The following is a 27,896-nucleotide window of genomic DNA, read 5'->3' on the forward strand; positions in this document are numbered from 1 at the left end:
ACTATAAAAATAAAAAGAAAGGAAATTTTGAGGCTAATCTTTTACCAAAAAACACAGGTTTATCTGGGTATCATTTAAACTGAAAGAAGTTGCTTACAAAAAAGAATCTTTAACACAGACACAGGGATAGATGAAACCAGAAAGGCCTTGGATAGCTATTAGCTGGTAATTTGAGTTGCTTTTGCTCCTGAAGAGAGAAGCGGAATCCATTTTAGGTTGCTTTCTTCCAGTGTTGGACCTGCTCTTCTGAATACAACAATATGGAGATACTGGCTATACACCTTATGGTGGAAGCATAACCGCATTAAATTAGCAGGTTGAATAGTTCAAATGCAACAATACTGTTATCAGTAACAGTTCTGCACTCCACAGGTAGTAAGAAGAAATTTATCACTCTTCACACATGTTGTCCCATTGGTTTGTTTTATTTACCAGCTGTTTCTAATTTTGCACTCAGATTTTGAAGCAGTGCTTTTCATTTCTACATTTTACAGCACAATAAGGATTTGCTATTTAAGTGGGCTTGTCAGACTTGCAACACAGATAACAATATAAAGTTCTATTCATGTAGAAGGTACATGAGGGCCATCCATCCCAGCGGTGAACTTTATTCTGGCTATCCTTTAGGAATCTCTAGCAAAAGACACTACATGTTTACGTAATTAAAACAGAGTTTCAAAATGCACACACAAAAGCATAAGAAATTTCAAAAGCAATTTTAACTTTGCCTTTTTAAACCTTTTTAGTACTTGATTTTGCAGTATTAACATTCTCTTTTTTTTATCTGAATATAAATGATTTCTGCCTGAAGGCAAACCAATTGGGGAAATTCTGCTTAAACGTGCATATTTCCTCTGCACAGATACTCATGAATGTATGCTGAGTTTCTCTCAATTATTTATACATTACAGTTTTTAATTGAACAACATTTGCTGTAAACAATTCAAAATACAAAATCAACAATTTCTTAGCAATGGATTAAATAGGACCTGTTAAGAACAAGAAAATAATCAGTTTAGACTTTTTATGTTCCAAAACAAAAAGATGATGTTATGAACTGTCTTTAAGTTGTTGTTTACCAAACATATCTACTAATTAATACTTAAGCTTCAGAAGCTTGAATCAAATGCTCATTAAACTCAATGGGAATCTTTCCACAAACTTCTATAATGCCTTGATTAAAAACTTTGATTTCAACAGTATGGCAAAATGATAAGCATAATCCTACTCCTTGGTCTTAATACAGATTGTCAAAGTCTGTAAGAACCCTGTGGGTCGTGTCCCTTTCCACCCCCCCCCCCCCCCATCGATTAAATTTATTTACAAGTCCCCTGTATTCAGTAGGCCTTTCAACCAGAAAAGTCTATATCTAATTCTAACATATGAAGTAGACTGTATTTTATCCATGATTACAAATAGAACAATTATAGCTTTCTCATAAATAAGGTCCAATTTATTAATATTTTTGGGGTGGGTGCAGAGGGATCAGAAATGATCAACTCTGGCATAACATAAGAAACAGGAGCTTAATATTGCTTATAATCAAGGCAGTACTGGATTAAGATTGAACACTTAAAAACCCTCCATTAGTTTGCAGAACACAGCAGATTTTTTTAAATGTCTAACCTTATTTTAGAAAGGACTAAGGAGACCTTGATCACGAATTCTTTAAGACTTGCAGTCTAAAAAACACATAGACAAAATTGGGTTTTGGATTAGCTGATTAGCTGTATGTTATAAGAATCAGCACTGAGATATTTAACATAGCTACTTGTTTTGCATTCTGTCCCTTTCTCTCAGGAGTTCTGCCTGCCTTTAGTCTTTTCCGTCTGTAAGCATTTCAGAAAAAGTATTACCTCTACTTTTGTTGATCCTTATGTGCTAGCAGAATATAAATCTGATGACTAATTCAAAGTCATCACTGCATTGAGACTAATGGCATAATTTTCACAAATCTCACAGTTCTCATACCAGGGGATATGCATTTCTAGCATGGCACTGATTTACATGTGGAATTTTTGTGAAAGTTTTATTCATTGGACTCTACTGTGATACTTATATGCTTTCTCAAAACTAGTTATTTAAATGTATTAAAAAAATGTTTCCAAGCACTGCAACCAACAGGTATGGAACAGTGCATCTATCTTAGTAAATTCTCTTATCCTTCAAAACAGTGCGGCAGCTTGCAAACTGCCTGTTAGGAAAAGTCCTTGCAACAGTCCTAATTATCAAACTGTGACCATGAATAATTGCAGGGCAGGAAAGTCCAAGTTAGCACAAGCTAAACGCATGTGCAGGACTATTAACATCATTTTAGCACTAGCCTGTGCTCCAGTGCTCATAGACATCCCTGTGCACTGCTTAATTTACTCACGCAGGAAAGCCACCACGAGCTGTGAATATCTACTTTTGCTGCTAATGTCTGAAAGGTAAGTGCTGAGATCCTTGCATCAGTCGAGGGTAGGAGGATAGATATTTATAGTAAGATTGTAGTGATCATGTTTCCATTGCTTCCCCCAGAGTTCTTGATGTCAATCCTGGCTCCACTGTCCTGCATGCAATGTTGTACTAGCCTATCTTTTTGTAAGAGTGTGCCTTAAGGCAAGAACCATCATGCATCTGCATTAGAAAAACACCATCAGATATGTTAGTTAGTCATCTTTAAGCTTCTCTCACAAATGCAGAATTGCTTCACGTTAAGATTGAAATGTTAGTATCTGAAGTGCTGGCTTTAAAGCACTGGCTATATTTGAATGTGTGTGTACATATATATGTCTGTATATAGATGTGTACATATATTCACATGTATGTACATACACATTTATATACACACACATTTATACAAACAGCTGTATTATTTGCAATGGCCCTACTGGCTGCTTTTAGAACAAGTACACTTTCAGTTATCTGTTTTTATGTTTTTATTATGCTTTTGAACATTATAGAAATATATCTAACTTTGTTATAACCTATTTGAAGCAAATAGCTCCTACATGTACAAATTCCATGTTTCCCCTGGACTGCTTTTGTTACTGATATAAGTTATCTGAAACTTTGGGTTGCATATATTTAGGGTCTACACAATTTCATGCATGATAGATGTTAACCGTGTAATACAAAACAGAAAGCACTCAAATATTGTAATGATGAGCGCTAGCAGTGTAAGAACCTATACAAACTAGTACTAGCCATTATGCTTATCAGTACACTCAGACTGTTTCTTCTGCAAGATACAATAGTGTAAATGTGAAGTTCACAGTTAACTTTAGCAGAATTTACAGTAATATATTAGAACTCTCAGACTGTGAGAATCTTCTTTTTCTCTGATATGCAGAACAATGCACACATTTATAATGACTGTTATTATTCCTGTGTTTTGAATGTGTTTTTAGAAGTGAAAATATTTTTTCAATTAATTTTTATTAACTGAGATTTTGTCACAAAGCCTGTGCTTACTTGGATGACAAGTAATGTTGGATTTAATGCAAGAAAAAACCTACTAAAATATGACATTGCTTTTCAATGTGTATAAAGTGTCATCAGCATGTTTAATAGCTATATGAGAAAATGACGACTAGCAACCAAACTAATAAAACAATTTACGATCAGCCCCCTGAGGAAAGACAAACTATGGGGTGAGTTCAGCTAATTGAACAGGACCATAACCTGAACAGTCCTACAATAATCAATGAATAGCATCTCATTTTGGTAACTTGTAAACAGAGACCTTATTTTACAGAGTTTTTTTAAAGAAGAGGTTAAAATCTCATTCTGCAAAGAACTGTGACTAAAATCATGTTTGCTCCAAGCAGAATGTTCCATTTATGTCTGCAGCAGGCTACTCAATTATTATGTTTTTCCTTCCCTTATGTACTGACAGCCACTAATCGCCTGCATCCAAATACCATGACTGAAGTCTATACTGCCGACACCTCAAATATTTAGCTTTGAAGATTAATGAACATCAGATTATATCCATCCTTTAGGACAGGGACCAGGCTGAAAGTCAAAGAACTTTACATTTGATTACACAAAAATTACCCAGCAAATGTATTGATTTGCTTCAAAGGCAAACAACAATCTTTAAAAGTACATGTTTAACTTTATACTCCCAAGCAATCAGTCCTAAGCATATATAGACAGCTTCCATGCACAAGTAATGAAAAATACACTACTGGGTGAGAGAATTGAAAGAAACTGGTACAAGATATTTACATCTAAAAGGATGCACACATGAATGTCTGTAAGACAAACTTGTCATTCTTGTAAATTCTCCTGTCTTGGCTGCACTATTAATCAATGCAGTTAATACAGATATGATGATTTAAGTCAGATGAAAGTATCATGTAAATGTTAGGCATCATTCACATCCCTACACCATCCCTGTTTTTATATAGGAACACATACTTACTCCCATATGTATATATTAATACATACATGTCTATACATGTTTATCTCTTCCTGTATATATGTATATATTCCCATAGGAAGTGGGCATCTGACTCATTCAGTTCACAAACAAGTTAGATTACAGCATTATAAATAACAGAAAAAAAGACCATTTAATTTACAAGCTGTATCTATCTGTTCTAATATAAAAAATAGCATGTTATAATTTTACTTGTAACATCATTAATACTTGTGCAATTTTATACAATGCCAACTCAACATCTGCGCTTACTCTTTTTCCGCAACCAGAACTTGTGATTTAATTTTTCACCCACTGAAAATAAAAAGTGCAAGGAATATATCTGCTGTCTTTTTCTCAGTGGTCCCTCAAATCAAATCTTACGCTTACTCTCTCAGCGGCTTAATTTTTTCACCTCTCTCTATGGAAAAAAAAAAATAATTTGCAAAAGACAGACCCTACAGATTCAGTGAAGGTTTACCCTGGGCAGTGAAAATGCACCTTGCTTTATCTCTCCTTACCAATGTTAACAAGAAGCATTTCTTCTGGAAGTTTTTAATATTTTACAGCACGAAAATGAAATTTCCCCTCCTCTGAGCATCTGAAAGTGTATTTCATAACTTTACCTATCTGCTTTTGTAATGGGCTTAGAGATATTTAAGTATTCAACAACTTCTGCTTAATACATCATAAAGTAGGAAATGCTGAATTTTTTTTCAGGAGTTGTTCAGTAACAGTAGTAAGTCACACTCAGTATGAGCCTTTTAAGGTAAGATAGGTGGGGGTGTTTGCTTTTGTGCACCTTCTTAAAATTTTACTTTTTTAGTAACCAAAGGACCAAGTGAAAAGGATGCAAAAAAATCCAGCAACTTCAGTAATTTTATTTTACTGAGTATCAGACAGATAACCTAATTAAACATTTTTCACTCAAAATGAAAATTACTTGGTTGTGACTGGGCTTTAAGCAAGTACTATCTTATCTACTGGGCAACTGGATTTAGCTTAACTTCAATCCCTGGAACGATACTGGAATAAATAAATAAATAGTAAACCAGATTATTCCCAAGCATTTAAACATGAAAATATTATAGCCAATACCAATATATCAAGAGCAAGTGTTATCAAACCAACCTTCCCTTTAAGTTAGTAAATTCTTTCTCACTGTCATATAAATTTCTTTTTAAGTGTTAGGGAAGCATAGTTCACCTGCAACTATTAGGTGAGTGCAAATTGGTTAGGAAATCCAATATAGACATTGGTTATCAGTAGTTCACTGTCAGTATGGAGAAAGGTACTCAGCAAGGATCCACAGGTGCCTGTCCTCGGTCCAGTTTACTACTTAGTATTTTCATTAAGGACCTGAATTACAGGACAGAAAAATGCTTTTTGAATGTTCAAATGAGACCAAACCAGGAAGAAGAGAAAGCATGTTGAAAGACAGCTTCAGAATTCATAACAACCTTGACAGTTTCTCAAAACCACCTACAAAACACACATATTGCATTTAGGTAGAACTGAGTGGTGATCCCAGAATGTGGAATAGAAAAGCTAGGTAATGATTCTTCAGAAAATAATTTAAATTACTGAAGATCATGAACTGAATAGGAGTATGAAATTTATGCTTAAACAAAGAATGTAGATGTCATACCTGAAAACACAAATAAAAATACAGCTTGTAAGAAAAGTAATCTTTCCATTTTATTAATCATTGGTATGAACTCAAATTTTAAAACTGAATCCAGCTCTGGGTGTTGCAGGCAAGAAAGACATGGCAACAGTCCAGAGGAAAACAATGTGAATGACCAACAGTACAGAAAACACGAGGAAATATTGAAAAAGGTGTGATGTTTCAGCTTTAAGAAAACACTGGGAAAAACAGGACAATAACTTTTCAATTAAAAAAAAAAACCAAACAAAACCTGCAGGTTTTATGTCCACAATTTTGCTAGGAAGTAAGGCTGTATTTCAAAACACACCCGTTCTGTCAGACATTTACCAGAATTACACTATTTTCACAAAATATTTCAATTTCTGTGAATCTTTTTTCTGAGAAAAGCCATTTATTTGAGAAACCATCCACAAGCTGAGCTCCAAGTTAAAATGGTTTCAACCCACAAAGTCAAACTTAAAAACAAAAATGTAATGACTATACCAATCACATATATTTGAAGCAATGGTTAGGCATCCAGTACACTTAGGAATTAGAGCTGGAAGATAGGTCCGATTCAGTTACTTGAGGCTCACTCATTGCTTGCCTTCCCATGACATTAAAGGATTTTAAGGAAACATAGGAAAACACTTTTTTTTTACACCCAAACTGCTATATACACACAAATCCCTCTGCCATGAAAGGTAATGTATGTTTTTAAGTATAGAAACAAGGTTCGTCTTGATATAAAAAGAGTAATATTTTTTTACAGTGAGAACAATAATTCACTGGAACAACCTCCCCAGGGACATGGTAGAGTCCCCTTCACTGGAGGTTTTCAAGATGTGATTATTTCAGCACCCTGTCCAATCACATCTAGTCTTCCATTCCTAAGAAAGGTTGGACCAGCTGATCTTTCAAGGTCCCTTCCAGGCTGGGCTGTTCTATGATCCTAATTACTTCTTCTGATTTCAGAGGCTCCCAGTTTGAGGATACAGATACATGAATGGAGAAACCGAGCTTGTGGTGAGGTGTAAATCTGAAGCAAACACCAAGGTGGCAGTCATGTACAAACAAACAGGGTGTCATTTTCAGTCAAGAGAACCAGAATGTAGTTTTTAAAAAGAACACAAAAACATAGGCTGTTTTATCCAAGCATAAGTTGGAGGCAGGATTAAACTGAATTACTTGTTCATACCTCTTATATCAACCCAGTTTGTGTAACTACCGATGTCATCCTACACAAACACCTGTGACCTGAGGCAGCATTAGCTATCTCTTGTCAAAACCAAGCAAAAGGAAATAAGGTCAAACCCAAAGAACCTTTGCGCTAAACAAATGCTTCCTTCAAACCTGCGTTGTTTTTCATCTGAGTACTTTCAACTGTAGATGGAATGTCAGAGGAAACAGGTCCATGAATAATTATAGTCTGTCTTCCTATAGGCTGCTCCAAAAATTAAAATTGCAACAGTTTTAAAATTTCTTTTAAATTATGGTTACAAATCAATTTTACATTTAAATACTATGACCTGCAATGAAACAGAAATTGCCAAATATGACTGTCTCAATGCTGGTACAATGTAGCTTTAGGATCTCAGTGACTTACCTTGTTCTTCATTGATGAGGCCCATATTTGCATGTGCTTGTGCCTCTCTTTTTCCAGCATCAATTTTTATTAGTTGAGCAGTGTTAAAGCATTGCTCATAAAAGTAATTACTTAACCATTTGTCCTCAGGGTCATTGAAACAGTAGGCCAAATTAAGCTGGTTATCATACACCTCCTCATAGCGTCCTTTAAAAACAAAAATGACAATCAAAATGTTAGATTATCATCAGCTTTCAGAAACCTTACATATTACAGCAATAACCACATAATGAAAGTGAAGAACTATAAATATATCCATCACTCAAATACAACCAAGTTCTCCTACATATCCACTCAAAGAAATATGATAAGGGGAAATGATAACCTTACAAATTAGGCAGAATTATCATCTCATCATTTGTATCTAAGGTTTGAATTCAAACATGCCAAAACCTCATCTTAAGTTTAGAAATTTGGCTTTGAGAGGAATAATTATCAATATATAGACTTCATGTATTCCTAATCAGAACATTCTTCATGGCCATAATTTTTCATGCCTTTTCTTCCCCCTCAAGGCTGAAAACAAACCTCTTAGGTACCTCTTCTTCAGAATATCCAGTAGTGTACATCATACAAAATTCATTCATACATTAGAAACTAAGACTATTTCGGTATAATAGCCACAAAAATCTCTGCAAATGATACTGGAATGGAAGTAATAGAACTGGTTTGGGCTTAATATACATTTATCTATCTATCTGCATGCGGGTGCACATATATGCATATATATATGTAAGCACATCTATACATATGCATAGACAAAAAAGTCAAGACATAGTTGGGGTTAATCCAAACTAACCAATTTAGATACAGACATGGGTTACCTAGGATCCCTTTACTCTCAAAGAAGAAAAGCAGATACTTCTTGGCTGTGACTTCTCTCATCCCAACTTAAACATCTATTACAGCACAAGGGAACACTTCTAAAGATTATCTCAAAAGTAAAAGGCAGAGGTTCCCATGATAATTAGAAGTACCTAACCAAATAACCACATAAACAGAGAAATACAAAACCTAATTATAGCCACTAACATAAAGATAACAATACACATTATATATAGATTACAGCTAAGTGAAAATGAACTTATAAGATACTAGAGGACACATACAAATGGTTACAATAACACAGTAAGGGGAAAGATAATTGGATTGTCATTGGGGTAGAACACTAGATACAGATTTGTTGCCTTTGAAATCTTTGCTACAAAGTATCAAGGCACTAATGCGACATAAAATTACGCAAATAACTTCAGGTAGTGCCCTACAAATCTCAGGAGATGGAACTGACCTGAGGCGGACTATTGCTACTGCCACAGCTTTGATTGAATGAACTTTAATGTGACCCTCTGATGGCTATCCTGCCAGTGAATAACAATGAGAAGTGCACAAAGACAACCATTTCTCTGTAATTGTCTTGGACAGTGGCTGACCAGATATGCTGGTCATAAAATAAACCCCCAAAAATAGAGTTTTAAAAGCTGTATTATCTTCTGGATTCAAAGTCTGATGTACAAACCAAGAAATTGAGATTATTCTGACAGTGGTAAAGGTAGTATGCCAGACTTAGTAAAGGTGAACTTTATCTCCCCGGGAGAAGAAAAACACTAGAATAGGTAAGTACTCTCTTTTATAAAATCCTCCATAGGTAGTTCAGTTGTTAAAGCTTTGACCTCTCTGATTTTGTATAGCAAGTTCTCCACAACTGATAATGGAATACACGTAGACAAGTATTTATCTGTCGACACACACAAAAATTATCTGCACCCCTTACCAGAGAGGGAATGATGGCACTGGAATGTGACACTGAATGAACAGAAAAAGTTTGAATCACGCAAGCAATTGTAAAATGGCTCCTGCAAGACAAATTCCTGTTCTTAAATAACAAAATCAAGAGAGCACATAGATAAAGGTTCAAAGGCTGATCCCATTAATCTTTCAAAAATGACATTAATTTCATAAAACATTGGAAGCTAAATTCAGGTCTTCCAGAACATTTAGTTACAGGACTGTGAGAGCACTGCAAAGATTAACATCTACCCAAAATGGCATCTACACAGAACAAACAGAACTTGATGGAGCAGATGATGAGGCCCAGTAGTTCACAGTTTTGGACTTAACTGAAGATCTGAAGCAGGACTAGGAACACATCTTATGGGCAATTATCCAACAGAACATTTTTTCAATGCCAAATTACCAAATTGGAAGGCAGCAATATTTCATAAAAATTAAGCAGAAAACAAATTAAAAGTCATGTTATGTTGCAGTACTTGTTTTATAATACTTTAATATTTTTATGTTTTTGTTGCAGAATATAAATTACAGGAAATGGACCTCTTTCACTTTGTTTGGTCTGAACTTTTAAAAATATTTTCTTTTCATTGTCCTTTGCAATGGAAAACAACTTTGGATTTTGGTGTCTATGCACAAAAGGAAAGCCCCCCTATCAAACCTTGCTGAGATATTTTTGTTAGCAGAGATTTTAAAAAAAAATCCCTTTGACTTGAACTTAAACCCCATGTACTGAACACGTATAGTATTTCCTGCTATGCATCAGGATCTCTTCAGGTGCATCTCAACTGCCAAGTAAGATCTCCCATTGTCACGCTGAAGCCATAGTCCCTGACTGGCCCACTGAACAATATCTTTGTCTTTTCCTGGGATCTTCTCAAGAACTGTTCCCTTGGCAAAGGTGTGCATGGAACAGAGGATCATTCAAATGCATGGTCTGCAAGGTCCATGGTCTGTGTTCAGCTAGACAACTACTGAGCACTGCAATGCACAGGGATAGTGAGGTGGAATGTATGACAATCCCAACAGAACTAAGATGAGAGCAAAGAAACATATGGAAGATCTGCAAGCCATACTAGTGTGATTTAGGTACAACTGCTGCCACATCTGTATGATCTCCTTTGTGACAGGATGTACTGGAAGGCAGGAAAAGAAGTACAGAAATAGTCTTTACAGAACAGATGAAAACAACATCATTAAGAGATGCTGGCTTGGTATTTTCCTTGAAGAAGAGGTTGTACTTGTTAATGAACACAACTTGTACTCATTTTTAAAATATAGGTATCACAGAGAAATTTTTCAACATCCATTTATGTCTGGATATTTTCCACTGAAAAAAACACTAGTCAGTCATTTGTTCCTGCCAGAAGGTGGCCATACAGGAACTTTTCAACATCTGGTAACACTCATCTTCCAGTTCAGTTAGTTGTTTTTCACAAGAATGACTTGATTATAACTGACCACTGGCTCCTGAAGACATATAAAGGAGTGGCCTAAGATCAATTAAACCATTAGGAGTCATTTCTGGTGTCAGAATGAGACACCATTAATATTGGAAGTTTCATTTTTCTTTTGCTGGAGAGATCAATACCAGTGACTTAATAGCAAGACAACTGATGCAGCGAATAATTCACAGAAAGATCCAGAATGGAGGCTGTTGGGCCACAGAGAAGCATAAACAGTAATAGAATATGGTGCTGTAATCAGTTTATTTGCACCTGGATCTATACATGGCAAAGGATCAGTCCCATTTGCTTGCTCAGGACAATCATGCCTCTACATCTACAGATAGAGGACTACCCAATCATTCCTTTTTCCAGAAAGTTTATCCATAAGCTAAACTCACACACAGATGAAGAAAGGTTGCAGTGGGTAACACGCTGACACCATCAAGTTTCAAATAGAGCCTCTGTTTCCAAGATGTGATGAGGCAGGATGTACACAGAGCACACCCCTCCCAACACTGCTAGATACATAAGGGCAATATATTCAATGAAAGCACAATCTATACAAAGATGCTAAGGAAATGGTTAGGGTATAATTTTGCCAAGTAGGGATAAAGCTATCTAATGATAATGATACAAAGAAATTAGCTGCTAATCTGGGACACTGAAGGGGGCCTCCAAGCCATTGCAGTGGAAACACACTTATGAAACTTTCTAAAGGAATGTTGCTTCTGTTAAAGTCAATTGTAGTTCTAGAATTGGCTATATTTTGAGAAGGCTTGGCTTATTTCCTGGGCAGAATCACTTCATTTTTTGTAAGATAATTACAAAAATAATAAACTCCTTTATTGGTCTCTAGCAACTGCTGTGTCTTTTTCTGTGATACAATATTAAGTAAAGAAGGACAAACCTGCTAGAAAATAAAACAGCATTCCATTCCCCATCCCCCCAAAACCAAACAAAACTACACCCCCTCCAAGCAAATATTAAAAGAGATTTTGGTATGTTTATCCTTTTTCTTTTTTAATGCATAACCTCTTTCCTTTTTTTTTTTTTTTCCAAAATAGCATGGGTAATATGGTTATTGCAATGTTTCTAGCCCAGCCTAAGGCGTAAGTGTGAAATCTTACAGAAAAGCTTTCCACTGTAAAATGCTAAACTCTGTTTTCAACCTTAAGTACCTCACAAAGAAAGATTTTTCCAGTGCAAACGCATCAAATGCTCATGCTTTCTTTGTATACTTTATGAAAAGTAATCTTTTACAACAACAACAAATGATAACTCATACTGTCAAAAGTCTTTGCTACACTGAAGTGAGGAAAAAAGAGCCAAGTTAGCATTTCCTTCTAATTCTGTGTGTCTGATATTCTCTAGAACAATAATCAGCAGCCTGTAGCACGTGCACAGATTCAGTGTTTAGCACACAGCATACCACAAAGGTTGCATGGGGTCAAGAACCAGGAGGAGATGGAATCTGAGAAAGACAACAGCTTCTAGGTCTTAACTCCTACTCTCCACCAGCTGCCCCAGTAATCAACTGATAAGCAGCGTCTTGCCCCTTCGAAGGAATGTTCATACCCAATTACAGGTTCCATGCGTTCGCTTTGGCACAATGAACACAGTGATCTGCCACTCTATAGTTCTGACTACTCAATACATGTTGCAGCCACTCAACTATGGCATTTTCCCTGTTTTTGCTCCCCTGCTCTAGCAAAGTACAGCCAATGGCTGAGATATCTCTCCCTTTAATTGTTCTTGAGTTGTAACTTGCCTTGCATCCCCTTCAACTTGTACACACAAGTAAACTAACTCACTCTAGCAAGCACTGATCATATGACCTCTTCAAGGCCTCTGCTAGTCCTAGGTAAGGATTCAGTTAGGGTTCAAGCCTACATTTAATATGTAATTCAGGTGTAATCTGAAGAGCAACACTTTTCAAGCCCTTCTGAAATAATACTGGGACAGGTGACCTCTAATTTGACAAAAACCAAATTTGGCACACCATCACTGAGAGGCTGGCCTCAGTCTAAAACACATGATTGATGCTTTATGGTATAATCTGCATACTATCATTCTTCTAGTAGGTTCAGTGCTGACTAAATAAATAAAAGTAGCTACACAATACTTTGACAAGATGATTCAAAGAATCATGGCTTAGCCTGAGCATATAGACCCAACAAGTAAATCAGCAATGCATTTTAAAACAATAACACAGACTGTGGAAACCAAGTAGTGTTTTAAAGAATTGTGCTGCTTTTGGCTGGGATAGAGTTAATTTCCTTCATAATACCTAGTATGGGGCTGTGTTTTGGATTTGTGCTGGAAACAGTGTTGATAACACAGGGATGTTTTAGTTACTGCTGAGCAGCAGTTACTCAGAGTCAAGGCCTTTTCTGCCTCTTACCCCAGCCCACCAGCGAGCAGGCTGGGGGTGCACAAGGAGCTGGGAGGGCACACGGCTGGGACAGCTGACCCAGGGGATATTCCATGCCATATGACATCATGCTCAGCATATCAAGCTCGGGGAAGAAGAAGGAAGGGGGGGATGTCCAGACTGATGGCATTTGTCTTCCCAAGTAACCATTACACGTGATGGAGCCCTGCTTTCCTGGGGATGGCTGAACACCTGCCTGCCCATGGGAAGTAGTGGATGAATTCCTTGTTTTGCTTTGCTTCTGTGGGTGGCTTTTGTTCTACCTATTAAACTGTTTTATCTCAACCCATGAGTTTTCTCAGTTTTACCCTCTTGATCCAACGAGGGGTGAGTGAGTGGGTAGCTGGGTGGGGCTTGGTTCCTGGCTGGGGTTAACCACAACATTCGTATGGTAAACTCTGCAAATACCAGCTTAAAGGTTTTAATTTCACCTTTAAATGTTTTTATCTGAGAAACATCAATATTATCATTATAATGAACTGTTATTGCAGGCACACGTTACACTAGGTTCTGTTCAAAAATTCCAAAATATAAGTAAAAGACTTCTTACTTGGATTTCCTATGTTCCTACTTCTTTTCCATGTCCCATCCAAACACACAGAAATATAAAGAATAAAATTTTGTCTGGGCTTTAGACAGACAAAATGGACAAAAAGAAATCTACTTGGCACACCTCTGTAGGGTATGGTCATCATTTGTTCATAGGGTATCAGCAGCCAAAGGATATTTAGTTAGGAACCCTCAATGTCAGACAAAGATGGACTCTCTCCTGCTAACTCTCAGAACGGTACTGAGTAGGGGCTACGGAGCTATGGTTTTTCAAAGGCATAGCAACAACAACCCACCAGCACTGTATTATACCTTTCAAGGACAATTACACCTTTAAGTGAAATTACCCTGAGCAGTACAATCAGTCAGGCAAGCAGGTAATCGGGCAGGCCATTCCATGGCTTCAAAATGTAACTTTCTTTTGGAAAAAACCCCAAATATTTTCATACCATGTGCCAAGAAATAACTGTATACATCAAATGCTGAGCTATGTAGATATACTGCTTTGACATTTATCAGACATTCTTCTGTAAAAAACACTACCACTATACATATTTAAACAGCTAAACTACCTTTTTTTTTTTTTTTTAAGCTACAGAGACCAGAACTAGTAAAAAGAGGGGTCAGTCTACAATAATGAATGAAGATCAAAGAATAACTAGGAACAACTCAATTCTGAAGTCAGAAAAACTTACACTCTTTGTATCAAAAAAGACCAAATAGGAATGCATTCCGGTATTGCCAACATTTCTGCCAGCATTCTTGGGATAATAGTGTACCTAGGGCAAAACAACTCTGTCAGCTGTTTTTGTGAGAAGCTGCAAGGACTAGTGCTAGCTCTCTATTTTTAAATACTTGGGAGGTATTCCAATACAATAACAATGAGATTAAGTGGGACAGAAAAAAAGATATTTTCTTTGCACACAGTATAATATTGGTAATAGACAATTTAAAAAAAGATGACTCCTGAGTGATTTGAAGTTCAATCAAAACGTTTCACTAAAAGTGAAAACAGAAAGAACATTCACTGGTGTATGTAAAGGTAAACGGTCTGTACAGTATAACACTGATAAACAAAATGTCACTATTTTCAAACCCAGCAGTAAAGAAAATATTTGCTCTTTGATATCAACCTCCACATTGTGATGGATAGCACTGATTCTGTTCAAACAATTTATGTCCAGCATTATAGTGTCCTATAACTACAAACCATGAAAAAAATGAAGAGGTTAACATATTCCACCAGTAAATACAGAAAGTGAATGAATACCTACCTTCCTCTGTGCACTATGGTAACAACCATGAAACTCTACACTTAGGAGCAGCAGTTCTAAGTTATAATCACATTTAAGACAGCAACACTTTATGAAACAAAAATATCAAGTGAGAAAAAATAAATAACTAATAAGAAAATTATTTGCTGACATAGGAAGCAAAGTTTAGTCTTCTACTTCCCACTTAAGATTCAAAATCAATCCCTTCATGAAGTTTAAACTCATCAACAAACTTACAAGTCATGACAATTTTTTTTTTTTTTTCCTCATAATTTATACCTGCTATCTCTTCTTCAACATGGCCATTAGCTCAGGACAGCACGCCTGAGACAGGCAAACTTTCAACTAGCCTAGTATTAGTGACATCAGCCACACTGTGAAACTCCAACATTTTGGAGCCCCAAAGGTTACTTTCAGCCTTTTAAGCCTGAACTGTGGTGGCTGAAGAGCAAATGCAAGTCAGCTGCTGTTGTGACTGCTACATCATGGTAAGTTTCAGCTGAGGTGAATCTCTGAACACTTCTTAAATGGTGTCAACTAGAGTTGTCAGGAGATCATAAGCCAGAGCCCCAAGCAATTTGATTAGAATCAGGAAGTAACTGGATTAGTGGAACTACTGAATTAGTATCTGATGAGCTGTATAATTCATGTTATCTTCACAGCACTACTAGCTCTAACACATGCAACATGAATTAGCATCCAACCCTTCATGTGCCAGGTGACTCAAGGCTCACTTAAAATAAACAAGAGATTTGTGCAATGGTTTACATTGAAACTGGTGGAAAAAACAGAACTACAACTTGATCTAGCAATTCAGTAAAGATGCTTGCCAACTCTATTGGCACGTTCTCATTATTTTCTCTTCTTTTATTTTATCCAATTTTAACATGCAAAGTTTGGTGATATACTCTCCTAAAGGCAAGATACAATCAGTCAGACAATTGGTGGTACCTTGTCTCTGTGAGAGGTGAAACGCTTTCAGAGCCCAGTATACAACAAATGCTGGGTTCAGTAAGGAAAGGGCCCCTGCCTTTCATAGGGGCAGAAACTGTGCAGTCAGCAGCACCCTGACTCTCTAGGAATGTGTTTGCCAACTCTCTTGTCACACATCAGTTTGTAACACTGAAAAATATTGCGCACTGAAGGAAGGCAAAACGCTTTCCTCAAGCAGCTGCAGGAAGCAGGCCCATCAAGATAAGCCATGTCTACTACTTTTTGAACATCAAAGCATTGGCAGTATGTTTCTGTCAGGGCAGTCTGAGCACAAAACTTCTCTCTTGTACTCCTGCATGCTACGGGGATGCCTATTCAGGTTTTAGTTGTACTCTAGACAAATCTGAAGATTCCTTCCAATCATGGGCTGGCTAGACTTCCTGCCTAGAATTACAATGAATTAAATAAAGAAACACAGTTTTTGGCTTTCATAGTAAACATTAAATACACATTTTAAATGAATGGGTTTTTTTAGTGCTGAAAGGTTTTTTTTTTTGTTGTTCCTTTTTAAAATGAAGTTGTCTGTTTCTACATTTCAGTCAAAAAGCTTAGGTTCCCAACTCGCAAGCTTTATTGTAAATTTTCATATTTGTAGTGATCAAAATGCAACTTGAAACAAGCCAACTATACTAAAATCAGGTCAGTCATGAAACAGGATTGCAGTTAGAGCTTTATCTGCCTCCATCTCTACAATTATTCAAAAGGAGAAAGACAGAGTAAGTTATGTTACTATTTATAGTAAAAGGAAATGATAAATATGAGCGCTTAGTAAATAGAGGGCAATAGAGAAAATACAGTAATTTAGAGTTATATGTTCACTAATACCTAGTAATTCACAGGTGGCATGTTACATCTGTGTGCTGCATTTTATTTGACATGTTCACAATCCTTTTTAAGTCAGTCACAAATCCAAACACAGTTAGCGGACAGGTTATTTAATAAAATCAGATTTATAAAACTATTACAGTGTGAAACAGCATTTCACCTATTAAATTTTTCTAATACAAAACCAGCTACCAAAATCAAAGGAGAAAGAAAAACAATAAATAATGAAACTATGAGAAAATAATAGAGATGTTACCAAAGCTATAAATACATGAAACATTTCTGATGATATCATAATGCACTTTATATGTTTTCCCTTTTTTTCTTCACAAAACCTCTCCCAATACCTGCAGTTCCTAATAATTTATTCTGTAACTACAGCTTAGTTGACTAAGGCTGAAATGTGCCATGATGCAGTAACGTTTTAAATTCATACATGAAAAAATTTGGAAGCTTCCCCCAGGCATTCACGGCTGCAGCTCCCGCTGCTCTGCTACCCACAATCCCCCCATTTACCTGCTCGCTGGGCTGCCTCAGCCCTGGTCAGGAAGTGGTAAAGCTGATCCAGCTTATCAGGCTGCTCCTCCAGGGACTTCTGCTGCCATATGGCTGACCCAGGCCCTGCAGCCTCCCTCAAGGCATTCCACTTCTGTATCAGAGTGAAGAACTCGGAGAAGGACTTGTGATAACCCTGTCGCAGCATGTCTATGCAGATGTTCTTCTTGTATGAATTCCTGTTACTGGGAATAAAAAAGAGAGATTTTAAGCCTTTAAACCTGTATTCTGCTCTCCACCTTACCAAATAAGTACAGATAACTAAAACAGCTTTCAAGAAGACACCTCTGCAGTTCAGCAGTGGGGAAAGGGTATTTTTTATGCCGCTCAGAAAGTATTTTGCTAAAATACAATTCCAAGTGTCATACCCTAGGGTAGCAAATTTGGCAATAATGAATAAGTATCAATATATATATTGAAAACATGTTAAAAATATACTGGTATTCTTTAGCTGGTATTGATAAAAAATGCTGAGTGATGGGAAGAAAACCCTGTGTTTACATTAGCTCATGAAAACACAATGAAGTCTTAGTTTGCTTTAAAACAGTGCACAGGGAAAAATGGGGACATTCCACATGTCAAAACAATGTATATGTTAAACAGTTTTGCTGTAGGACATGATGGCTTGGTTTAAAACGTCAAACAAATGTTATGCCAGAAACGTAATCATTAGATATTATTTTGTGTCTGTTTAGCATAGAACTTCAGCCGGGACTGGTTGGCTGATACAAAAGTTTGATAATTTCTCCCTAATTTTAAAATCAAAAGATGCAATGATGAATTTATATCAAAGTTTTCTCATTCATAAACTCTGATAAGATATACATATCAAAAAGTTGTGTAATCAAATATTCTCAAGAGGTAGTATTTCTTTTGAGGTACTATTTATGGAAATAATAAAAATATTTCTTTTATGTGGCATGAAACAATCATCCTGTCCTATCCTGGAGAAAACTATGAGTCCAATGGGACTGCCTGCAACACTAAAGTATAGATGTAAAGGTTTGCAGGCTTAGGTATCTAGTGTGAGAAAACAAACCTTTGTCCCAGTAAAACAGTAAGGACCCAGATGTTACCCAGATCTTATTTTATATATTCCATTAAGTTTCCAAGCTGTTTCAAGACTGTTTTTTTAGATTAAAATCCATTTAACTTCAAATTCTCAGCAGCTTTAAAACAAATATGGAATTCTGAAAACTGAGATTTATAGTGTATGTAACACATTCAGGTGACCTCATGCTAAACAATAGCTTAATGAGACTAATACTTCTAGCCTAAAAAGAGCTACTGCAGATCTTTAAAAACACTAATAAGATGGAAGCGATGTAAGAGACTTCTTAGCTAGAGGTCAATGAAATAATAATGTGAGATATAAGAAGTAAACAATCTGAATTATTTCATAATTAATATGATTAAAATAAAATCTATTAATTACTACATTGATGCACATTAATCCTTCACATGTATTTTTCACATTTCAGTTGCAAAATGGAACACAAAAATACTACAAAATCCTGATACAACTTAGACTAGACAGTACTGAATTTAATATATAAATAGGTGGGTTTTGAGATTGAAAAGCACACGTTCACACAGACAAGGGAAAATATACAACTATTCTGTACCAGGAATAATTTTGCAACATTTATCTTAGAAAAGTAAATGAGAAATAACTTTAAACATTTACATTTTAATTTGCCAGAATATGCTATATTTGTCATATATCAGATGCACAGTATATAGCTTAAAAATACTGTAAAGGTATTATGTTAATACCATACAATGTATTCTTTACTCTGTATATGGAACACTTCGTTTTTTTCTGTTCTAAAATTCTATCTAACTAAAAAAATTAAAGAATATAGGTAAAAAATTCCTACCAACTTCCAAAGGCCTACGACTGAATCCTACAGTAATATAACTCAGAGCAGTAGAATAACAATCTTCATAGCAGACCTAACAGGCATATTTATTTATATAATGTGATCTATATAAGTGTATATGTGTGCATGAATTAGGTCATTAGATGTATTGGAAGTAAACAAGAAAAGTACTGCTAAAAGATCTTATCAGTGACTAAACAAAACATCATTCAGTTAATTTTTAACACTCGCTGCATAGTCACTGAGCACAGTACCAATATTCATATAGATAGAAAAACTGTGTCCACGTAACATGTTATCTCCTGTAGACTGATGCATTTTACTTGAAGTGAAAGCACATTTTCCCCACAACGAGACAGCATTGTTAGCAAACCAATACAGGAAAACAAAACATACAGTAAAATAGGTCAGTTTTAAAAATTAGTGTCAATATTCTTTCAATAAATCCCATCCCAATTAATAAAGAAATTGAAATAATGCTGAAATAATCATATGGTAGAGAGCACATGTTTTCCTTAGGCAAAGATAACTGATTTTAACTCGCAAGCAATGAAGCTATCTACTGCACAACCGTTCAAATTTTAGAGGCATAAAGATAAAAGTTATCTCTCAGTTATGCTTAAAAACAGAAAATACACAAAGTGCAAAACAATGATACTATCGCTTCCTTAAGTTTCTGCAAGCCACAAGTGACTGATCACACACAAACAATAAAATAGGGCTAGAAGTGAATTATATCATGGGGCTGAATGGTATCTGTGACACCTAAGAGAGCCTAATGCTGCAACGAGTTCTGAAATTGTCTCAGTTATCAAAGTGATTCCAGAGGAAAATGCCAGTGCCCTTTTTCCCAACAAACAGTGCTTTCGAACAGAGGAGCAGTGTAGGTGACAGCAGTAGACTTTTCATGATATCTTGAAATAAACTACAAACCCTCTATCCTCAAAATCCTTTCCATACTGCTTTTCCTGATGTCATGCAGCACGTAAAATGAGAGGTGAAACAGAACATCTCAGGTTTTACGTAGCCAAAGATTATTTTATTTCTAATATCAATATAAAAAACTGTTACCTAATTAAATGTACACGATTTATGTTATAAAATCCAACTGTTAACAGTATGTTTCTACTACATTAATAAACTAGTTTACACTAAACCTTTTGAACCTTACTACCTAATAAATGATGATAGACTATTAAACAAGTAAGTTTGTTTTTCTGCATTGCAGCCGCACCGATTTCAGGTTTCCTTTGAACAATTATGTTACTTCAACAAGCAAAATGAAAAAAGACTGGCCTTTCATTTGGTTGGAGACGTTCAAGAGGTTTAATGGTCTCTGGGGGCATCTACTGGAAATCTGGAAAACTGCAGGCAGGACGCGTTAATCACGCAGCTGTCAGTGCAGCGAGGCACGGCCGCAGAACAAAGGAAGGCACCGTCACGGGTTAAACGCGGGGCGCGCCTCGCCGCGAGCCGCGCGCAGGGGAAGCGCACCGCTGCGCTCCCTGCGCTGCCGCTGCCCTGCCCGGCCTCGCCCCGCGCAGCGCCGCGAGCGCTCCGCGCCCGCGCGAGCCACGCGAGCGGTGCCGGCGAGCAATGACGCTAGTCGAGTTAGGGCGAGCGGGCAGCTTTGCCGCGCTAGCCGTGCCTGATTTTCAAATGGCAAATATAAACCTGAGGTCCTCGTTCGCCTTTGAATGGTCATATGTGCGTGCTAGGGTAAAAAGTTTCAGGCTTATTTCTTAAAACAAATTACTTTTTTATGAAATCTGGAGTATAAATAAATATTTATGGTTAAAACAGACCTGCTAATCTGTTTTTAATTTAAAGCAGATTTGTTTTATTTTTTTTAAACCCATGAAATTCAACAGATGAAAACCGTAATACTTAACACAAATGCAGACGATCCTGAGAACCCGCTGTTCCCCTGACTGTACGCTGATCTCTGTCATTACTGAGACCCCGTTGACGTTGCTAGATATTTGTTTACACAGGCTGGGTAAAACACTGAAATGAGGTCCACTGAGTGGATCTGGCTGGGTGTCCCGCATTTGTCCTACATCAACACTTACTGTGATGCAGTATTTTATGCATGAGGTGGTGAAAAATTCTGTGCGCTTCTGTGTGTGTGTTGCGGGGGGAAGGTCGGGGGCAGAGGGCACGTGTCAGAAGAATTTTCAGCACCAAATAAATAACCACCAAAAATTAAATTTGCCATTTTAGTAGTACAATGTTATAGATGATGATTTCACGTAGTGTAATATCACACGGGTAGAAGCAGCTATTTATGCAATGTGGATCTGCGAGCTTGAAAAGGCACTGCTGCTGTTAACGCTGTGCTTTAAGCATACCTGGATATTGCTACAGGCATTTTACTTTTCTTAAACTCTACAGCTACTTATATAATTTTCTTATATGGCTTTCTTTTATTATTATTATCATTGCTATTCTAAAACAACCTAGAGTCATGCTGAGAAATTGCAGAAACCTAGTTTTAATCTGCCATTACCAGTGCAGAAATCATAAATACCACTATTCAGTGAGGCTAATGAAATTACACTGCTGTTGCAATCTCAAGGACCTTCCTATGCTATGGTATTGTACTTTTACAAGACTCCTAAGCAATGCTGGGAGATCAGGACAGTACCATTCTACATTCCCTTTAACTTAAAATCCTGCACAACAAGGCTATTTGTATTCTACCCTTTACACTGAAAGAGGAAAAGAAAAAAGAAATTAGGAGGCCAAGAGGCAGGTATTGGTGTTAGAAATAAGCAAAATAGTCAGTATAGCATAACAGAATTATTTATCGGGAGCTTAATTCTCCGTGCCTTCTGTCTGGTGCGGTCGATTACAGAAATGCAAAATAAGTGCAAAAGTCTACTATTTTCAGTTAACAGAATTTTTTTTTAAACTAATCAGGATTCATATCTTTAGATTTTGTAGGATTTAGTTAGTATTATAGGTTAATGGACCTGCTGATTACAAGCATACTGTACCAATCCCATTTTGTAAATCACAAAATGGCATGGATTAAACAACAAGAGTATATAAAATATTAAAGTGTACTTCCAGTGTAAAATAATTACTCTACCAATTATTATGATGTTTAAAAACTGTATTCAAATAGGTTTCATCCACTTGGGATTTCCTTCTGCAATTGGCAAGTCAATGACTGATATAAACGCCTTAGATAAGGATCACTAAATTATGAAAAAATAATAAAGATATTTTTGCTGAAGTTTAGTTAAACAAATACATTTTATTTCCCCCCACATTTCCTGTCCATAAATCTACAAGAAAATTAGAATTAAATCAAGTATGTGAATACTTAGCTACTTTGTGTTTAACCTATATGCAAATAAGCACAACATAAATAAGGAGACACCAGAATTTTCTCACTACAATTTGAAAAATATACGCATTAAGTTAAAACAAATATACTATACAAAACACTAAAAAACAAGCATGCTGTAAGAGTTTGTAACTTCAGCTTCTCTGCCTAAGAATTGGAAGAGGAATTATTATTTAGTTATAGCTGAAGAGCCAAAAAACATAACACTTTTGGAACACCGTTAGTGACTGACATCTAAAATATAGTTAAAGCTTCTGCAGGGCATTGTTGAAGACAAAAAGCACATATGCAAATACATGGTAAATATGGAAGCTGAAGATTTGACTATTGCATTCAGCAACGCTACGATCCAGGTTACAGTGATAAAAACCCATGTACTCACACTGTTGAAATCTACATTGTCATGTGTCTGGGCTGCAATCCACCGAAGTTAGGTACATAGCTAACTTGAAAATATATATCTGAGTTGTCTGAGTAGCTGAGTTCAGTGTGAGAATTACATATATAAGTACTTTGGTGAGTCAAGCCCTCAGTTGGTCAAGGTACTCAGCACATTTTCACCACATCCTGCTACTGCTACACAGCTATTTAACTGAATCAGGGCACAGCCCTCTTTAATTCTAGTTTAAAGACTGCCCGTTTAAATACTTGTCTTTTAATGAAATATTTACTGGGTGGTAATATGTTAAATTGTAGACTATAGTAATCTCATTAAAGAAAAGATATGAAAGTACAGTAAATGCCATTAAGTAGTAATAGACTGTTAGCTTACACATCAGAATTTTTGATTACTAAGCTGAGAACTGAATTATATTGGGGTGGCATGGTTGTTTTTTAGTTCCAGATTATAAAGCTGAAATAACTAATGTCCTAATACAAAAAGCAAAAAATCCACCAAACCCCGAAATATTATAAATTCCCTACTCTAAATAGTAAGTTTAAAATCTTGCATGACAATTTGTACGTATCATGAGAAGGAAGAACACCTACTTGAAACTGACTTTTGTAACAATTTGGTTTTTTTTTACATCAGAAAAGGTTTATGGAGCTATGTATTCAGAACAATGAATAGAAGGATGGAAATAAAGTATATCAGAAAATAAAGATATAGGTACTTTATACCATGTATATAGATACAATAACTTTCAATGTAAGCAATGCAGTATTTTCCATCCACTGCCTCAGAGTTTCGACTGCTGTCAAACCACACTTTAACCTAAACCATGCAATCAAAGGTGGATGCATAACCTGTCAGTAAGATCCTGCGAAGAACACATATATTGAACTTGCTTCCTTTTGTTCAAAGCTATGCTGCCACTTTAATACTACATAAAATGAAAAATTAATCAATTATAAACATCAAAGGATGACACAGAAAAAGTATTTTTAAATGAATGTAAGTACTGTAATAATTAAGAATCCTCATTAACCCAGAAAATGGGAATATAAATTTAGCAATGAACTTTTGGAACATTCTGTCCCTAAACATAAGTGCAAAGAAAGCACTAAAAATAAAGATAAAACTGCTACCCTTATAAAAATGTTCTTCATACAGGAGCACACATACCTGTGATTATTTCAAGCATAATCAGAAAAAATCCCATTATCTTCATTAATCTTTCTGCTTTTCTTTCTGAATTAATTATGTTCATTAACAAAAAGTGATTCCAACCATATTTTATGGACTACTATTTATCAAAATGAAGTATTTCTCAACTTTCCCCTTTTGTTTCAGAGCTGACCTAATGGACTGAGAGACAGAAGCTTCTGAGTTTGGAACCCTTTCCATTTGACTTGCATGATATCGGAGAAGTCATTAAATTTCTCTGCAGGTTTCTTTCACAGTGTGCAAAATTATCTTTAGAAAAAAAGATAACCGTAATTATTTACTTTCTGTATCTTCTCAAGCTGATGCTACGAATTATCATAAAACCCTATACAAGACTATGCACTTATTATACTATTGCTAGGAACAATTCCCACAGTATTTTTGCTTTTGTTTATGATATGTCATTCAAGTCTCCAACAGAACTCACTCAGTAGTCTAAGGACAAATAGACCACACAGAGATGAAGAGGAAAAGAAGAGAGAGTGTTTTGCACAATTCAGAAGGATTCACTGTGAGAATTATTAGGAAGTCATGATTGTACCAAGACAAATTAGACGGACTTTATTTCAGACTCTTTGTGTGCTAGAGATGCTTCACCTTTATGGACTGTTTTAAAAAAATGTCAGTTGTGTATTGCTTGTACATTATCTTCAGTACTAAATATTGTTGAACTATTGAGAAATGAAAGCACTAGAAAACCGTAAAACCAAACTTAGTAAAAACAACAAGTTACATAAAAAAAGAAAAACTTCAGCTCACTGTGTTCTTCTTTATTAAAGTATGTCATGTATTTTATCTTTGCAAGAGTTTGATGAGTTTTTGCAAGTAAAATTCTGTTTCCTCTATACTTGCTAATAGTCATGAGAATCTGTAGTTTGCACCTTCCCATTAAAAATGTATTGTATTTTTTGAAATTATTCACCCCGCCTTTTATCCAGATCATGTCTTTGAAAGGAGGAAGTAGATAATAAATGGAATAATTCATGATTTCCCATTAAATATGAAACTTTCTTTTGCAGAGTTTAGAAAATGAAGTTCTACATAATGTACAGAAGTTGATTAGAACTTTTTTTAACCTTTTCAAGAAAAACCTTTCACATTACACAAACGCACAGAGAAGTTTCTTTAGGAAAGGCAAACCATCACTTCTCACACAGTTCTGTTCTTTAGAACACTGCCTAATTACATTAAATTATATGTTTATCAGGCCCAAAATTCACAGAGGTCATTCATTTGCCCAAAAAGAATGTGTGCCTCTAAGTGCTAAAATCTCTTTTTGAAAGTTGTTTAATAAACATTGAATCCTGGTCATGGCAGGCAAGATTGTTAGGAATTATTTAGACAGAAAAAATACATATTTAAATAAAATTTTGAAAGAAATTTAAAATTTATCATCTAGCTCAATAAGTGACTTGTGCCATCTTCCTTTTCACAATCAGCAGGGAGTTTGGGATAAAGTGCCTTAATTTAAAATTTCTTTTACTATGAAAGGATGCATTTCTTCGGTTCTGATTTACCCTTTTCCATAGTTTTTAGTATTTAAAAGTCAGTTATCCTCATAAAATGTAAATGAGTTGACAAAACAGTCCACCAGTTCTCAACCAGAGTAATGTGAACAAAAAGGGTCATTAGGTGCTCACAGGTCATATCCAAAGATTGACATCAGCAAAACCAGCAAAATCTTGCTAGGATCTGAACATGAAAGGGAAAGAACAGTCTACTTCTTTCTCCTTTTGCTACTATGTCCTTCTTTAGCTGCCTCAAATTCTCCTCTCTCCCTCTGCCTTCATAGTGTTACACACAGAAGAAATGGAAGCAGCTCAAATCAGTGTGTCACTAGAACCAAGTACTGGGTAATCAAGGACTGAAATACAAGGGAAAAGTAGAATCTGCACCTACTCGTTGTCTGTCTGTGACTGAAATTGCCTTTTGCAATCCTTCTAGTAACAGCAGCTGCCCCTCCTCCTTGCCTTAACGCCACACCAACAAGATATTTTTTCCTAACCCTTACTCTTGGCAGTGCCCCTCCCCTGCCCCTTGAGAGCCTCACCCCATGACACAGAAATGGCCAAATCCACCTTACAATACAAAATTCCCAATCCTAAAATATGCACGTTCAAACTGGGAAGCCCCAGTAAAGAAAGGCTTTCAGGTTATGAAAAAGAAAACATGGCAATATGACAAGCTATCCATGAAAAAAGGTCCCAATTTATTTATTGAGTTAAAGATTTCATCGGTCACCTCTGAAGTCACCTTAGTAGTTTATTTGGTAGAGGTGACAGCTATTAAAAAGTCTGGATTAATCAAAACCCCAGTCAGCTATTTGTGTTCAGCTTCCTTAAAGAACTGGTCCATCAATGCAATAGACTAGAATAAAGACAAATAGAAAAGCAAATAAATAAAAAACTGAGTACCAAAACTCTCATGATTTAACTAACTCAAACAGAGGACAAGATCAGAAGAAGCCCAGTCTAATAGTAGGGTTTATTAGTCTGTCATAGCTATGATGAAAACAAAGAATAAAACACCCTTCAAGCTAGGACTTCACCAGCCCACAAACCCCATTCTTCTCCCTCAGTGGACTCTGCAGATCACCCTGGCTTCTAATCAGGTGAGGAAGTTTCTTCCTCTTCAGTCTTGGAGGACAGAAGGGGATGAATATTCAGAGATCACCTGGTAGAATAAGTAAGGATGTAGGAAAGGTTTTATTTCCACAAACTTATCTTGAGCACTAACACTTAATACCTCATTAATTTTCCAACATCTTTTCTCCTTAACTCTATCTAGCTGATATTGACACTGAAAAGAGCAGAAATTTGGGGGAGGGGGGGAGGGTAGTAAATAATTTGTCCCTTTTAATTGTATCACTGAAGAATGGAAAAATAATCTATCAGATGGCACTGAAAGAAGATTTAAAATGGATGCGAGGGCACTTTTGTCCTGGACTTGCCAGCTTCTTGTAGAATTAGTGAATACAACTCTCTAAGACTTCTACCTGATCCATTTTACAGCTTTCAAAATTCAATAGTTCTCCAGTGTGGGACTCAGATGTAAATGCACCTGTCTACATCTGAGCTGGCCACCCTAAGCTCTCATGTAAGCAATGGAGAGAAATAGGTGTTTTGAAAGTATAATTCACCTTATTTTAAAGCAGTTTTCTGAATCCTAAAAGATGAGGCTCAACTAATCAAATTCCTTATTCTTAACCATTTCCATTGATTATATGGGGATAACCTAGTCCTCTGGATCAGTTAAGTTTAGGTAAAAACCGCTTTGCTCTTTTTGCTGAGATGGCTGGCAATTGCTCCGGAGGTCACAGCCCAGCTGAGAATGAAAGCCTTTGCCTCTTTGTGTTTCAGATAATCTTAAAGTGGACCAGCCTTCTGGTGAATTCTGAGTGGAACAACACACTGTATCTCAAAAACATCTGATTGTGTATAAGATAATCTTGGCCCATGCCTGAAAAAGGCATATCTTTACTGACA

General features: G+C 36.2%; 1 protein-coding gene across 1 annotated transcript in view; it reads right to left on the bottom strand.

The window, feature by feature from the left end:
* Positions 1-27,896, bottom strand: part of TTC29 (tetratricopeptide repeat domain 29) — a 137,316-nt gene that overhangs the window by 98,479 nt on the left and 10,941 nt on the right. The window contains exons 4-5 of the mRNA XM_064450298.1: positions 17,526-17,749; positions 7,663-7,848 (exon numbers count right to left, since the gene is read on the bottom strand). Coding sequence (XP_064306368.1) covers positions 7,663-7,848; positions 17,526-17,749 — 410 coding nt within the window. The remainder of the gene's footprint in view (positions 1-7,662; positions 7,849-17,525; positions 17,750-27,896) is intronic.

Source organism: Phalacrocorax carbo, chromosome 4 (genome assembly GCF_963921805.1).
Source record: "Phalacrocorax carbo chromosome 4, bPhaCar2.1, whole genome shotgun sequence".
Taxonomy (NCBI): domain Eukaryota; kingdom Metazoa; phylum Chordata; class Aves; order Suliformes; family Phalacrocoracidae; genus Phalacrocorax; species Phalacrocorax carbo.